The sequence below is a fragment of the Prionailurus viverrinus genome, chromosome B4 (genome assembly GCF_022837055.1).
Source record: "Prionailurus viverrinus isolate Anna chromosome B4, UM_Priviv_1.0, whole genome shotgun sequence".
Classification (NCBI taxonomy): Eukaryota; Metazoa; Chordata; class Mammalia; order Carnivora; family Felidae; genus Prionailurus; species Prionailurus viverrinus.
In genome coordinates, this window is record NC_062567.1 from 67,050,015 (window position 1) to 67,064,811 (window position 14,797).

The following is a 14,797-nucleotide window of genomic DNA, read 5'->3' on the forward strand; positions in this document are numbered from 1 at the left end:
GGAGGAATAAAAACTCATAAGCCAAATGTCTCAAATCACTTCTTTCTAAAATTTTTCAAAATGAAAAAAAAATCCTTTTGCAGAGAATAAACATGATATATTGATTGTTTTTGTTAAATTTAGAAAAATTAAAATTCATGTAACAGTTCTTTTAAATCAGATAATTTGTATTTCACTTAGTTTTCATGGATACTTAATTGTAATTTTTCTTTAAATACATGAATTACATAGTATGGAAAATAGCAAAGAAATCTAAATTGCATTTTGTGACTACAAATTAAGGAAATGATATTTACTGGGGAGAATACTTAGCAATTTTTGGACAAGGAAAAATATCTCATTGTCACTGAAAAGGATTATATGTACATACTGAAGTAAAAAATACATATTGAGGTAGAAAATTTATATGCATGTATACACATGTGTATATATATGTGTGTGTTTATATATACATACACATGTATACACATGCATGAACTTGTGTGTTTAACATTGTTTTGATCTTAACTCTGCCTTGGTGACTTTGTGGTTAAATAGAACTTGCAAAGGTCTTTTTGTTTTTGTTTTTGTTTTTTTACTTTTTTTGAAGTTTATTTTGAGAGAGAGAGAGAGATTGGGGGAGGGGTAGAGAGGGCGTGGGCGGGGGACAGAGGATCCAAAGTGGGCTTTGTGCATCCCCAGAGAGGCCAGTGTGGAGCTCCAACTTACCACCAGTGAGATCATGACCTGAGCTGAAGTTGGACGTTTAACCAACTGAGCCACCTGGCACCTTGAAAAGTTTTTTCAAATAGATACTTTTTGTCTTTTGTTTTTTGTTTGTTGTTTCGTCTTTTTGTTTGTTTGTTGTTTGTTGTTGAATTTGTCATCTGGTCATGATTCAAACAAATAGTCCAAAGTTAGGGCTCAGAAACTTTTTTCTTCCAAACAAGCAAATGAGTGAAGCCATGAATGTGCCTTACCTAGCAAGCCTTTGTTCTTTGATGTCCTTTTAGTGTACTGCCTGATGCTGACAAATGCCATGCCTAACTTCTATAGTCAGTGACGTGGTATATCAATGTTTTTCTACTCATTATCTGCAAATCTCAGAAGTTTACATAGCATCTGACAGTAGTAACTACTCAAGGGTGAGGAAGGTTCAATTATATTGTGTCTCCCTTTATGAATTTAGCATCGTAATTCTGCAAGCTGCATTAGCTCAATGTTGGGCTAATTATTTTTACTTTTAGCTAACCACAATGTATTTTCACCTTTCTAGGTTTACCGACAAGACTGTGAAACTTTCGGGATGGTTGTGAAAATGCTGATTGAAAAAGATCCTTCATTAGAAAAGTCTATACAGTTTGCATTGAGACAGAATTTACATGAAATAGGTGAGAGGTGTGTTGAGGAACTCAAACATTTCATTGCAGAGTATGACACCTCTAGTCAAGATTTTGGAGAGCCTTTTTAGAAAATTGCTCAGGCAAAAAAATGTTTCTAGATTTTTTTTTTTTTGGATTGTGTAAATCCTTAATATATAGAATTTTTGTGATGAAGAGAAATACTTTATGATAGTCGACCACATTTCCGATATCAAATAAACATCTAAAATAGTTTAAGATATTTTAATTAGAATTTTTTAAATCCACATGTAGAGCCTCCTAATCCATACTTACCTTTTATCCCCCTAAAATGATGGGTCAGTTAATTTTTCAAGCTTTGAAAAAGCAGTGTTGGAGAACAGCTCATGTTCTGTAGTCTTCGGTATGCGATCATTTGTTTTGGTCCAATAGTGTAATTTATAGGTTAGAGATCATTCCACTTAAACATTAATAGTCTTTTTGCATTTCATAGTCAGTGATACCATGTGAAAATGTTAGAATTCTGAGTTGTGATTTTATTGACTTGTTGCTTGCTTGTTTTAGGCTTTGTAACTTTTAATATGTTCAAGTATACTGTCCAAATAAACTGAATACTCCAGTATTTTACAGAATATTTGCTTTAAGATTAATTCCCATTATGATAAAATAGAGCACTTAAATCTTAAAAAGACCTCATAGTAAAATCCTGTTTTCCAAGTAAATCAACTCAATGTCTTCCATTAAAATAATCCTGAAACTCCTGACCAGTCTCACAGATGTCTGAGTCTTAAACAATATCATATGTAAAACTAAGAGAAGGGGCAATTTGAGATGAAAGATGAAAGCTATTTTCAAGTTGAGACTTCTTTAAAAACTTCTAATTGAGAGGCATTCACTTTCCAATGTCCCCTCTGTAAAGAGAGCTTTCATACTATTTTTAGTTTCTGATTTTATATTCTAATAAACTTTTGCCTGCTGCTCTAAATAAATAAATAAATACTTATCATTGAAATAGAAAAATTTTGAATATGATGAAGTAGTGGGATTTCATTTTTTTCCCAGGCCCGTATTTCCCATCTCAAGAAAAGGTCATTGATACCATATCCACGATCAAACCATTTACAGATTCCTTTGTTAATCACATTATGCCTTTATTTATATCTGTTTGTAGTTGTAACAAGATCTTTGTTGTGTTGCCCTTTTTAGGGATCGTTAGCCCTCAAAAGTGTTCTTTAAAGAAACAAAGCAGAGTAGGCAGTAAGCCCAGCACAACTACCCCTCACCAAACAGTCTATGTAAACATTTCTCCATGAGTGAGCCATCCAAATCACGGGTTACTTAAAAATCTAACTGGGACCATTAGGATATTCCACTCATTTCCTGATCACTTCCAGCTGCCCAGTGGCATTTAGCCAAAATATGTATTTCTGTGGCATTAGGAAACCTTAAAAATCATGCTTGTTATTACTACCCAGTTTCATTATCCTCCCATCCCTCTTTCCATTTCCATTCTCTTCTCACTTGAATTCTGGCATTATCTTTAGTGGCTTATATTGATATTATCTAAAGAGCTACCCCAGAGTAGATAAAAATTACATTAAAAGTGGAATCAGGGGCGCCTGGGTGGCGCAGTCGGTTAAGCGTCCGACTTCAGCCAGGTCACGATCTCGCGGTCCGTGAGTTCGAGCCCCGCGTCGGGCTCTGGGCTGATGGCTCGGAGCCTGGAGCCTGTTTCCGATTCTGTGTCTCCCTCTCTCTCTGCCCCTCCCCCGTTCATGCTCTGTCTCTCTCTGTCCCAAAAATAAATAAACGTTGAAAAAAAAAAAAAAGTGGAATCAGCAGTACAAATAATTTTGGTGGATCCTATATGGGTGCCTCAAAGTATGTATTGTCTCATTCCACAAATGTAAAAACTAATTGAACATAATTATTTTTCTTAAATTTCCTATATGAGACTGCCTTGAACTCTTACTTTTGCCATTTAGATGTACATAAGCTAAAACTAAACCCTACATATCACCTCTGGTTTTCTTTCCTAATTACAAACAGTGATTTTGTTACCCACTTTAGAAAGAAAAGACTAAGAAAGTACTGATCTTGGTTCTCCCCTACCCCCATGTTTTTCTTTTCCTTAAATATTCTAAGTCCAGGATTCAATTTCTTTAGTCAAGATGTTTCATGTTTAAAAATAAAAGTTAAGAAACTACCATCAAGGCAAATGAGTTGTTCATTCTGTTGAAGTTCATTAAACTAGAAATTCATTAAGCTAGAGGTTTTGCTTACAGATGCATTTAATTGTAGGTTCAACAGATAATTTCTTCTTCTCTCCTTTCCCCAAATTATATTCAACATTTAAAGCTCTTTATAGCTTGCCATCAACGTTATTCTGGTAGGCTTGTCAGTGTTAATTCTGTTTGTTTTTGACAGCTTTTTAAAGTCCAGTTTTAGGATAGTTGAATTCAGATGTGTACGAGAGTGTGTATTTTACAAAATGTTCTTGATTAATTTGTTTGTAAAGTATCCATTGTTTTTGAGTATGCCCAGCTGATATGATAAAATTTTCATTGTCTTACCATAAAGCCTTGATGATCAACAGGGAGAAAGCAGATAGTGTGAAGCTTTTTGTGAATTTTAAAAGTGCAAAATAAAGCAACCAGGTTTAAATAATTGGATTGTCTTTTTTTTTCTCTTTAACAGGCTTAAAGTATTTTCCTGAAATGTAGATTTTTATTACTCCCTACTGCAAGATTACTCAATGTTCAGTTCACCCACTCAGCAGCAGGATGGAAGAATTGAGAAATTATTAACTTTGGTGACTTAAGGAGTGTTGATATCTGAGCAAGCAGTTAAATGAGATAAGATTGAACACACAGAAGTGCTCAGTAATTGTGTAATTATGAATCTGCGTTTCAGGGAATTATAGGATTAAAATCTTAACCTTTTTATGGAACCTCTGGAGGAACCGTGTCTTTGGGACCTGGTTCCTAGCACAGTTTGGAATGTTGTAGGTACTTGTATTCGTTGACACTTCACAAAAGAAGTGACATTTGACCATAGGTCTTGGAGAAATAGGACTTATTCAGGCAGAAAAGGGGAAGTAATAGAAGTCTAGGAAGAGGAGAATGGTACAGGGAAAGAGGGAAGCCTGTATGACTGAAGCCGGTTGGGAAAGATGTTAGGGGACAAATTTAGGAAAAGATTGGTTAACAGAATGATTTTGAATGTTTTTAGCTTTATCCTTTTTCTTCTACTCATTCAAGAATGACATTTGAAAATACTCTCTTTGAAGATATTACCTTTGTATTTATTCTTGCCCAAAACACTAATTTCCCACAGCCTCTCAGCCGCTTACCAACTCTGAGCCAGTTTATAGATCCAGAACACCTCGAAGAAAGGGCAGGCCAGCTCCCCTTCAGAAAGGATTCTGCTTGCACCCCAGACATTGTATAGTGGTTTCAGCTTCATTTCAGAGTTTCCTGCAAGGGACCCTAAACTCCAAAGAAGGCTCTGACAATTCTTTGGTGACAACTTTGGAGACTATATTCAGTGTCGAGGGCATCCAGCCACCCAGGTGGCTTGACAGCTATAATGCTCAGGTTGGCACACTCTGCTTGCCAGATGAGGGTTTGTGGGTTATGCATAGTACGTTTACCGTCTCCTTCCTGCATTTTCTCTTGAGAGCACTGATGTTCAATTCAGTGAAAAAGGTGGGGGAGTGGGAGGAGGAAGGAAGACTAGTAATAGTAACTAAGGCAGTTAGCAGAATCTTTTCTCCCCCTTTTCATGTAATGGAGTTGAAATTGAGTCACATGACTGCTAATTAGGATTTTATTTGCTGTGTTCCCCCTTGCAGTTAGGTGTAATCAAGTGACTGAGTCCATTCCTATGGAATTTGAGTGAAAGTACCTCTTCTTCTGGGCTGGGACCCTTAGGACAGTGGATGTGCTCCTTTGTAGTCTCTCTTTATTCCTTCCCAAAGTAGTAGCAATAGCAACTCAGCCTTGATTTGCTGCAGAGCCACAAGATGGAAGGAACTTGGATCCCTACATGACCACATGGAGTACCGAACTGTTGGGTGAAAGAGGAATAAACGTCTTCACTGTTTAAGCCACATTATTGGTTTTTTGTTAGCAGCTTACCTTTGGTTCAAATTAATGCAAACGGTATTTCAGAGTTAGCTTCACTGAAGTTGGTTCTCAGCAGGCTGTACTAGTCCTGCCTTTCCATTGTAATAATTGATCTTGGGGTAATGGGGACTGAGTATATAAAAGGCTTTGCCAAGGGGCGCCTGGCTGGCTCAGTCTGTGAGGCATCTGACTCTGGATCTTGGGGTTGTGAGTTTGAGCCTCACATTGGGTATGCAATTAAAAATTAAACATATGATACAATGAAAAATACAATGAAAAAAAAAAGGCCAGTCCACTGAGTTAATTCCAAGTTGTATTTAAAATCTCACTTGATGACAAATATCAATAAAGCCTGATGCACATTTGTATAGCGGTAGAGACAGCCCGATAATATATAGCACATTGTTTTTGAGCTCTGTTCCACAGACTAATAGTGTGCTAATGTTAGACCATTATCACTGAAATTATATAAGGCTTAAAGTTTTTTTTCATTTTTTTGTGTGTGAATGAAAATGTAGAAGTTTACTGAAATATAAACATTTGAGAACTATCAAATAGGAAAAAACCACAACATACACAGACACTTGCTGCAAGAGGACGTGTGAGGTATGTAACCACCGCCTAGGCTACCCATGTGTTAGCACATTTTTCCTGATTGGAATCCATGTAAGGTGGGAAGGGGACAGAGCTGCCCTGGCTGACTGGCCATACAGCCTGCAGGTCTGCACCTTCAGTGAAAGCCCCTCTTGGCCCAGTTCCTGGGGGCACCTGCTGGCACCCCTACTCTTGGGTAGAAAGGCGGAGACCCTGCTGTTTTCCTTGAGGGTAGGGAGGGCTCACTGTGTGGGTAAGGCTGGACAAGCTGCCTGGGGAAAGGGAGAAGATCCAGTGACCAGAAAGTGTGTTGTCCCTTCATCCTCCAAGTGGGAAGAGTCCATCCTTTGTGATCAAACCCCTGAGAAAGACACACTGGCCAAACGTCTGTGGTACCTTTAAGTGAGCCCAGCACGGCCAACTGGGTTCCTCTCTGTCACCAGATCCCAGGTGCCCTCCTCTGCCAACAGCCTGTGTTTGCCTGGTGGGGAAGGCGGAGAAGGCTTCTGAGGCCGAAAAGGGTCAGCCCCCAGTGGATGAGAAAGTGTGTGTGCATTGTGTGTTGTGGGGGGCCATGGGAGGGGAGAGAAAATGCAGTCCAGCAGAGCTGTAGCTTACCAGGCCGAGGTATCTGTTCTGTGCTAGCTTTTAATTTCCTCCCCTTTCCTTTCCTTTTCTGCATTAGCAGTTTGAGGGCTCCCACCGGCATGGCCTCCCACCACCACAGCACGATGACACCCTTGTGGTGGTGGTCTGTGAACACTGCAGGGCATACTCATTTGAGAGGTGAGCCTTGTGTAAGAATCACATTTTCTTTATGACATAGGAGCAGCCTGCTCCCCCTGCTGAGGGTCCAAGAGGAGAGACGGAGCTCCCTCATCTCCCGTCCCCTGGAGTGGCTTGACCTCTGCAAGGCCCATGGCCTCCATGGCCCGTCCCTGTCCTGAAGTGGGGAGACCTGCCCACACCTTGGTAAGCTGGCTTGGTAAGCTAAGGGTATGGGACTAGCCCTGCTTTGGCAGAAATTTCCTATTCTTTTAAACTTTGTATTCTACTTCTTTAGAGTAGAATATAGTGTACCATATTGGATGTCGGTTAAAATATATCTCAGGTTTAGTATATCAAATACTTCATAGGATTCTGAGAAGCACCATAGTTTTCAGTTATTTCACTATCTGAATAAGGTGAGAACCACCCGTCTAGTGTTTTTGATTTATACTTACACTTGCACATATAATAAGCCAGTGAAGATTTTATTCTCATTTTACAATCAAGGGCAGGAGAAGTTATAAGTTGCCCAAGGTCATATAGCTGGAAGTGGCAGAGTTTTACCCAAACCCTTCAACTCTGGAGTCGGTGTTCTTGGAAGAAATGAAAGGTTTGGTGATCATTTGGAACTAGGTTCACATCCTGACTCTAGCACACACTGGCTGTTTGATGTATGTGCAGTTAATGCATAATGTAATGAGTGAGGCAGAAAAATAACTTTTTAAAAAACTTGAGAATATTCAAATCCTAGTTCAGTAGATTTTTTGGTTTCCATTTTATCCTCAGTTGCTACTACCTTCCATATTGGTTCCTATGACTTCTGTTTTGGAGCGATTTTGTAAAACCCACTTGAGATTCATCGGGGGTAATTTTTATGAGGCAGTTAGCACGTAGGGTTAGAACCCTCATGACTACCGTGCCGCCCAGGACTCAGCTCTTTGGTCCCTGTACCTGGGCCTATGGTAGAGTTTGAGAAGAGCCATTTAAGTGGAAGGAACTTGGTAATTCAACTCACCCATTCTGGGAACCAAGATTAATTAAACGTAATTAACACCTTTTCAGCTTTGCTTACAACATATTCAGAGATTCAAGAACAAGATTGCTACCAGTAGCAATCCTCTGCGATGTAGGGGGGGAAAAACCAAAACAAAACTTTAGGTAATTGGAGAGAAATAACATGAGGGAAGAAAATAGAAAATACTTGCCTTCAACATACTCTATGTAGTCTCCCAACTGTCTACTTGATGAAGACAAAGCCAGCTTGAAGTATAGGCATGGATAGGGAAGTAACCATCCTCAGACTTTTTCCTCATGATTTACTTTAACCCATGCCCACTGAGTCCCAAGCATTTAATTAATAGATTAACTGAAAAAAGCCCCAACCCTTTAAAAAGTTCCCTGCTCCCTCTTTGGAGAGATCCTTTCACGAATCCTTGCCAGACACAGATGCTGGTAAATGAGAGTCAGAAAAGGGAAAAATACTTTATGCTGCAAGACTTTTCTGACCTATAAATTCAGTTCAGTCTCCACAGAATACTGAAGCTGGAAGGAAACCCTTGAGGTGGCCTAGCACTCTCATTTTACAGAAGTAGAAACTGGGTCGGAGCACTTCACCTGCTGGAGTTAATGAGAGAGGTGTGTCTCCTAACCCAGATCTCCTGAATCCTGGCATCCAGTGGGCTCTGTACCACTCAGCAAGATAAGCTTGGTGATGGTTTGTATTAGATTAGGAACCATCTTTTCCGTTGTCAGTTGCTTGGTTTGTTTATCTAGAAACACGAAGACAAGTATTGGCATTTTTGAGAACTGTCTTCATAGTCTTTATTATTTTTGTTAATGTTTATTTTTGAGAGAGACAGACTCAGCAGGGGAGGGGACAGAGAGGGAGGGAGACACAGAACTCAAAGCAGGCTCCAGGCTCTAAGCTGTCAGCACAGAGCCTGATGCAGGGCTCCAGCTCATGAACTGTGAGATCATGACCTGAGCTGAAGTCGGAGGCTCAACCGACTGAGTCACCCAGGCTCCCCAACTGTATTAGAACTGGCTTCATATTCTTAAATGGTTGTTTGGAATCAAATGCTTTCAGAGAATGGGCTACAAGTTACGTCTAAAGTTGACATAACAGCACCTTGTGCACACACAGCAGTAAAGAGATGTGAATTTCCTTTGCCAAAAGAAAAGCTGAGGCTAAAATTGAACCCTAAAATGGGAATACTTCACCAACTAGCTGGTTCTGTTCAAAAATAAGGAACCAGCTCAAGTCCTGCGGCCAAGTCTATATATACCCAATGTTTTTGTTCCATACAGGCTTCCCAAACCATTTTGTGAAAGCTACGGTTAAACTTCATTCCCCTAGTGAAGTTTATGATTCTGTGACCTTGGAAAAATTTGAGCTTAGAAGTGCAAAATTCAGTTGCTCCTGCTCATTTATCCTTGGCCCAGTTTACCTGGGAACCTTCCCAATGTGTTAGCAGAAAACCCCTGTGACTGTGCACAAGCACACCTCCCGTTTTAGATCACTCCAAAGAATGGCTAGCAAATGGAACCAGGCAATTAACAACTTTCTCATTTGACTAAAAAGAATTTTTATCATAATTGTGTTACCAGCATTGAATTGGTAATGAGGCTCTTAGAATTTTATCTCAGTTTTTCTCCTTTGTGCATCAAAAAAGGTCACAAGTATTTCTGTAAATAGTAATTAGTTGTGCCTTTCCTCATTAGCTCTGAGGAATGGGGAATCACCTTCAGGCTGCAGAATAGAGAACCCATGCACTGGAGATTTGCCAATGGCAGGCTCACTTTGTTCAAAGTGTTTCAGAAATGTTTGAATTTGTCGCTAGCATTTAGAAGCCGGGAGATTTGGCAAATGTTTAAATTCCTGGTTTCTAAGAATGTGAAGGGAGGTCCAGCAACACTCGTTCTCCTTTCCAAGGCAGTAGTCAAGTGTCCATTAGAAAAGAAGAGCTCAAGAAACCAAAGTATGCCCACGCTGTGTTAATAATACCTCTGCTAAAATCCTTGGGGCACTCCTGAAATTTATCCACACCAATACTTTCAGGACCCATCACCCAAGAACCAGCTGGGCAGGGACATGTGCCATCCCTGGAAATCTAGCAGCCTTGGGTGCCCGTTCCAGTTTTACTACTATTTTAAGAAGGCCCATGATTTGTATCTAAGAGGGCTAGACAGCAAGTGATACCTCCTTTTACTTCTGGTGCGTTTTATTTAACTCAGGAACTAGAAGGCAGAGCAAAAAGTATAGCAGATGCATACACAAAATGAATCTTCTTTTAATCACAGCCGAAAGGAGTCCCCATTGACATTTTACTCTGTGCCCCTTCGTGGGCTTTAAGCAAAATGTTCAATTTGCTCTGAAGTGAAGAAAATGCAACAGTTAAGGGTTCTGCCTCACAGGTGTAGAGATTAGAGACAGTGTTTCAACATTTGATATTTATCTTGAGACCCACCTGACCAGATACTTTGCACTCTTGTTAACCAAATCTGTGAACACCTGTTGGCAACTATATGCTTCATTTTCTTGCCTAATTCTTCACAGAACTGCAAGGCAGTTCTTTTCCTTCCTTTGTAGCTAGTTTTGTTTTTTGCCACTAACCAAGAGTTAAAAGCTTTAAAGGTTATGCATTTCCTTAAGCCTTTAGCAATCTACATGACCCTCTGTTGCCAGAAGCAAAAGGAACTAATCTTTTGAGAATGACTTGAAAACTACTGAGGACAGCGACTTCGGTTCATACCTACATTTCTCCAGACTATGTATCAGTGTTTACTATTTATTATTCGTCTTTTCTAAACAACACATCACAGCAGTCTTTTCTAAAAGGATGCCCACTGTGGCAGCTCAGGTTCTGAAAAGGTCTTCAAAAGCAAGAAATTTGCTAATTGGTTATGTGAGATTGTGATGGAACAAGCACCCTTGTACATTGTTAGTGTAAATGTTGATCAGGCAGATTTCTTTTGGAGGAAAAGAAATTATAAATGCGTCACTTCTGTCCCAGGAATTATGCTGCTCAGAATTTATGTGCATATATGCCAATGCAGGATAAGGTTATCCATGAGGAAATTCAAGTCCATGGTTAAGTCGATTATGGTGTATTATACCATCACTGAAAAGAATGAGGTAGACCTATTTGTGCTAATGTGGAAGTCCACACACAAAGTGAAAAAAGCAAATCTAAGCATGCATGTATAGTTTGCTACCATTTTTAAAAGAAACATTTACATAAATATGCTTTGAACATCTGAAGGACACTAGAAATGATTAATAGTGGTTACTTCTGGGGAGGGACCTGATGGACTGGAGATGAAGAGTGAAAAGAGATACGCCACTATCTTTTTAGTGTGTGTGTGTGTGTGTGTGTGTTTTGATTTTTGTTAGCATGTGCATGCATCTCCTTTTCACTATGTTTTTTAAAATGAACGAGACCACGGAAATCATGACACACTTGTTGAGTAAGTGGCTCTCTCCCCAATTGTGTGTTTCTGAAGGTTCTCTGTCCATCCCACGTACACAGCCCTGCCCTCTCCAGGGATGGGTGTAGGGGATGCTAGACTACTCGTTTATCTCTTGGATTCACATCCCCCTTCCCCAAGGCCTAACAGATTTTCCCCATTCCAGTAAACATGGACAGCTTTGCCTCTGGGCCTCAAGTTCTATTTCCCACTTACTAGTACGAACAAGGGAATATGTAGGAGTCAAATGGTGGCCTGTTAATGGTATAAGAATGGGCAGTCATCCCTGAACAGGGGAGCTAAACAGAAATTACCTGGATATGTTTGAAAATATCTGTGTTCAGAAAGGTAGTTTGTTATTTATTAATAAGCATTTATTAAATACCTTCCTATAGGTCCAAGGTACCACTAGGACCTTACTTAGGACTGAAACGTATATGCAAGAATTGCACATAAAATATCAGCTCATTAGTTCAAATTCAAGATCATTGTTCCTTGAAACAGAACCTCATATAAACTTGAAGTAGTCAGTGGCACAGCATCCCCTAAAGATTTTAAAAGAAAAAGGCCAACAAGTTAGCTGGAAAGGAAAGGAATAGCCTCTCTTCAAATACTAAATCTACAAAGTCCTCTGCCTCTAAAGCAGATCCTTGTAGTTTTGGTCTCTTCCCAGGAAATAATCACCACTCTGTTGAAAATGGGAAAGGCACCCCCTACCATTCCCAAGGGGGGAAAAAAAACATTCACCCAAACAGCTTCTACTTGTTTTTACCATATATTCCAGGGATATGTATGGGGTTTTTTTTTGTTTGTTTTTACATTTATACAGTTTACATTGCTTGACCCATAAATAGCACTCGTAAGATTAATAGGGCCATAGTTTTAAAGAGTATTTACATAGCCCCACCATGCATACAGAGCCTTTTTAATATTGAAAAAATCAAAAAATTTGAACTTTCCATCACTAGCAATATAATTTGGCCATCTAAGCTTATAAACCCTGACTAAAATACAAGCAATCATTTCATCCATAAATGCTGTTTCTGGTTCTCCAACAAATCTAGCACTGCAGTGTAACAAATGTCTTGCAATTCAGGGATATAAAAATAATCAGCTTTAAAATCTGAACTGTACAGTATGTACATTAATATTTGCACCGTTAAATTAGGAATACACTTAAGTCTATGAAATACTACATTATAAATAGCAACGTCTTTTTCAATCTGGAGCTGGAGCTAATACAATGCAGCGTTTACCTGGCTAACTGAAAGGGGACGAGGTGGCCTCACACGATGGGATGCACAGTATTGGCTGGGTCAGCGTGACTACGTGCATGCCGCACAACAAGACAGACTGATCAGGACCTGGGCCAACCTGGTGTAGACAAAGGACACACACTATCACTTTACAAAGGTGGCGGGAGTTCTCCATTGTCTAAAATCAACACCCCCGTCCAATCACCTCCTGACAGTCTCTTGAGGATTGGAGACCAAAACCGCTACATAGGGCTGTAATGCACCTGACAGGCACACGATGTGGCATCAACCTGGCACCATCCAAGGAGGGCAAACTGGAGAAATCACACCTTCCAAAGGTTAATCTGACACTGTAAACAGCAGCAGGGGTCTCATTTACATGGGCAAAGCACTTCAAACTATTTTAGCAACTTTCCTATGAAGAAAAAAGATAGGATTCAAGATGGTTAATGGCAGTTTAAACATGATCCCCACAGCTACTAGGTTAAGAAATAATACAGTTTTTGCCCTTGTGTCCCTTTTTCTTCTTGGATTTAGTTGTCCTCTGACCAAACTGAGGAGTGGGGAGTGCAGAAGTTGGGCTCGAAAGGTCATCTGTATAGTAGGCATATCTCTGTGGCCGGGGTTGAGGAATTGGTTGTCCAAGAAAATATCCTTCTTCTTCTGAGTCGGAGGAGGAGGAGGTGGAGGAGCACCAGGAATCATCGTCCTCACCGTAGAGTCCCAGAAACCTAGGCACTCCTGGGTTCTGCAGTGCGTAATCGGAGGTGGCATGGGCGTACTGTCCATATAGATCAGCATTCTGGATGTATGCTTGGATTTCCCGGGCACTTTTATTCTGTATAAATTTCTCGTAGTTATCAGGGGTGTAAAGCCGCAGTCTGTCCTTGGGAGAGTATTTTCTTTCTGTGACCAGATTCAAGGCATTGTCAGAGCGGGACTTCCTACTTCTCCTGCGGCGATGGTGATGAGACCGGGATCCCCTCTCTTCAAAATGGTAGACCCGTCTTCGAGTCCTTTCACTCATCGGAGGCTGCCGGATTTCAATGTTGTCATAGTTTCCATTGTCAATGACGTCATCTGAAAACTTGACCTGCTGTGGTCTGGATTGAGACTTGGATCTTCTCAGTACTGGCAGATGTACTACTGGTTTCTCCTCAGGCATGATTTTTTCTGGACACAACTCTGAACTTAGACTCTTCAAGGACTCTGCGCTCCTGTGCAACATGGAAGAGTTCAAAGTCCCCATATTGCTCATTTTCTCACAATCTTCTGCCTCCATTTCCTCAAAGTTTTGCAGGGAATATAATGAGGGTCTTGGCTTGCTTTCTCCATCCACTGAAGCCCCTAGAAGAAAAGTCAAGACAAAATGTGATCTTCTGACAATTACTACACACAAGCTACTGAAAGGAAGCATCTCAAAGAAAATTCTCCCAAGTGTCAATGTTTGATTAACACCCACTAGGTAAAACCAACATGCACTTGAGAAGGTTTGACTTTTATCATCGATACGGGGGGCATAGCCTCTTACAAGCCCAGCTCTTTTGTGGCCAGACATTAGTTATAGCACATGTCACGAGCAGCAAACATTTTAAAACTTCTCCACATGTAGAACGTGACACACAGAAGCTTCTGCCTCGTGATACATTAAAGCCAGACTACTTCACTTGAACATCTCTCAAATCAATCCCTTCCTTTGCATCCACATGGCCACAGTTACGATCCTTTTATACCTAGCTTAGTGGTCAGCAAACCACAGCCCAAGGGCCACATCTGGCCCACAGCCTATTTGTGGATAAAGTTTCACTGGAACACAGCCACACCTATTCACTTACACATGGTCTATCGTTGCTTTCTGCAGTGACAGAGTTGAATGGCTGCAACAGAGACTGTATGATCTAAACAGTGCTATCTAGCCCTTTACAGAAGTTTGCCAAGCCCTGACACCTAGATCATCAGATTCAGTCTTCTTCCCCCTTTACCTCTGTAACATATGCCACTCTCAGATTAATTTTACTTTAATAAAGCTCTTCTCAAAACGGATATTGCTCTCCTTTTTTAATAGGGCCCAGGCAAGTCAAAACAAGTAAATATAACCCAGCAGACTGTAAGTGACTAGGGCATGGTACAGACTATTGTCACCTAGAGACTACATAACTTCCTACTTTCTAGAGGGAGCCTGTTTCTCAGCCCATTATTGTCAAGGAATGTCAGCCCTAACACTTTGTGTACCCAATGAGGTCTG

General features: G+C 40.3%; 2 protein-coding genes across 10 annotated transcripts in view; one reads left to right on the plus strand and one right to left on the minus strand.

Annotated features, from left to right (window-relative positions):
* The window catches only part of PPHLN1 (periphilin 1), a 143,483-nt gene extending 141,381 nt beyond the window's left edge, over positions 1-2,102 (plus strand). For all 6 annotated transcript variants that reach the window (XM_047864876.1, XM_047864870.1, XM_047864873.1 and 3 more), the window contains one exon: positions 1,256-2,102. In XM_047864876.1, coding sequence (XP_047720832.1) covers positions 1,256-1,450 — 195 coding nt within the window. In that variant the 3' untranslated portion in view covers positions 1,451-2,102. The remainder of the gene's footprint in view (positions 1-1,255) is intronic.
* Positions 2,103-12,058: 9,956 nt separating this feature from the next.
* The window catches only part of PRICKLE1 (prickle planar cell polarity protein 1), a 111,908-nt gene continuing 109,169 nt past the window's right edge, over positions 12,059-14,797 (minus strand). For all 4 annotated transcript variants that reach the window (XM_047864866.1, XM_047864867.1, XM_047864869.1 and 1 more), the window contains exon 8: positions 12,059-13,899. In XM_047864866.1, coding sequence (XP_047720822.1) covers positions 13,037-13,899 — 863 coding nt within the window. In that variant the 3' untranslated portion in view covers positions 12,059-13,036. The remainder of the gene's footprint in view (positions 13,900-14,797) is intronic.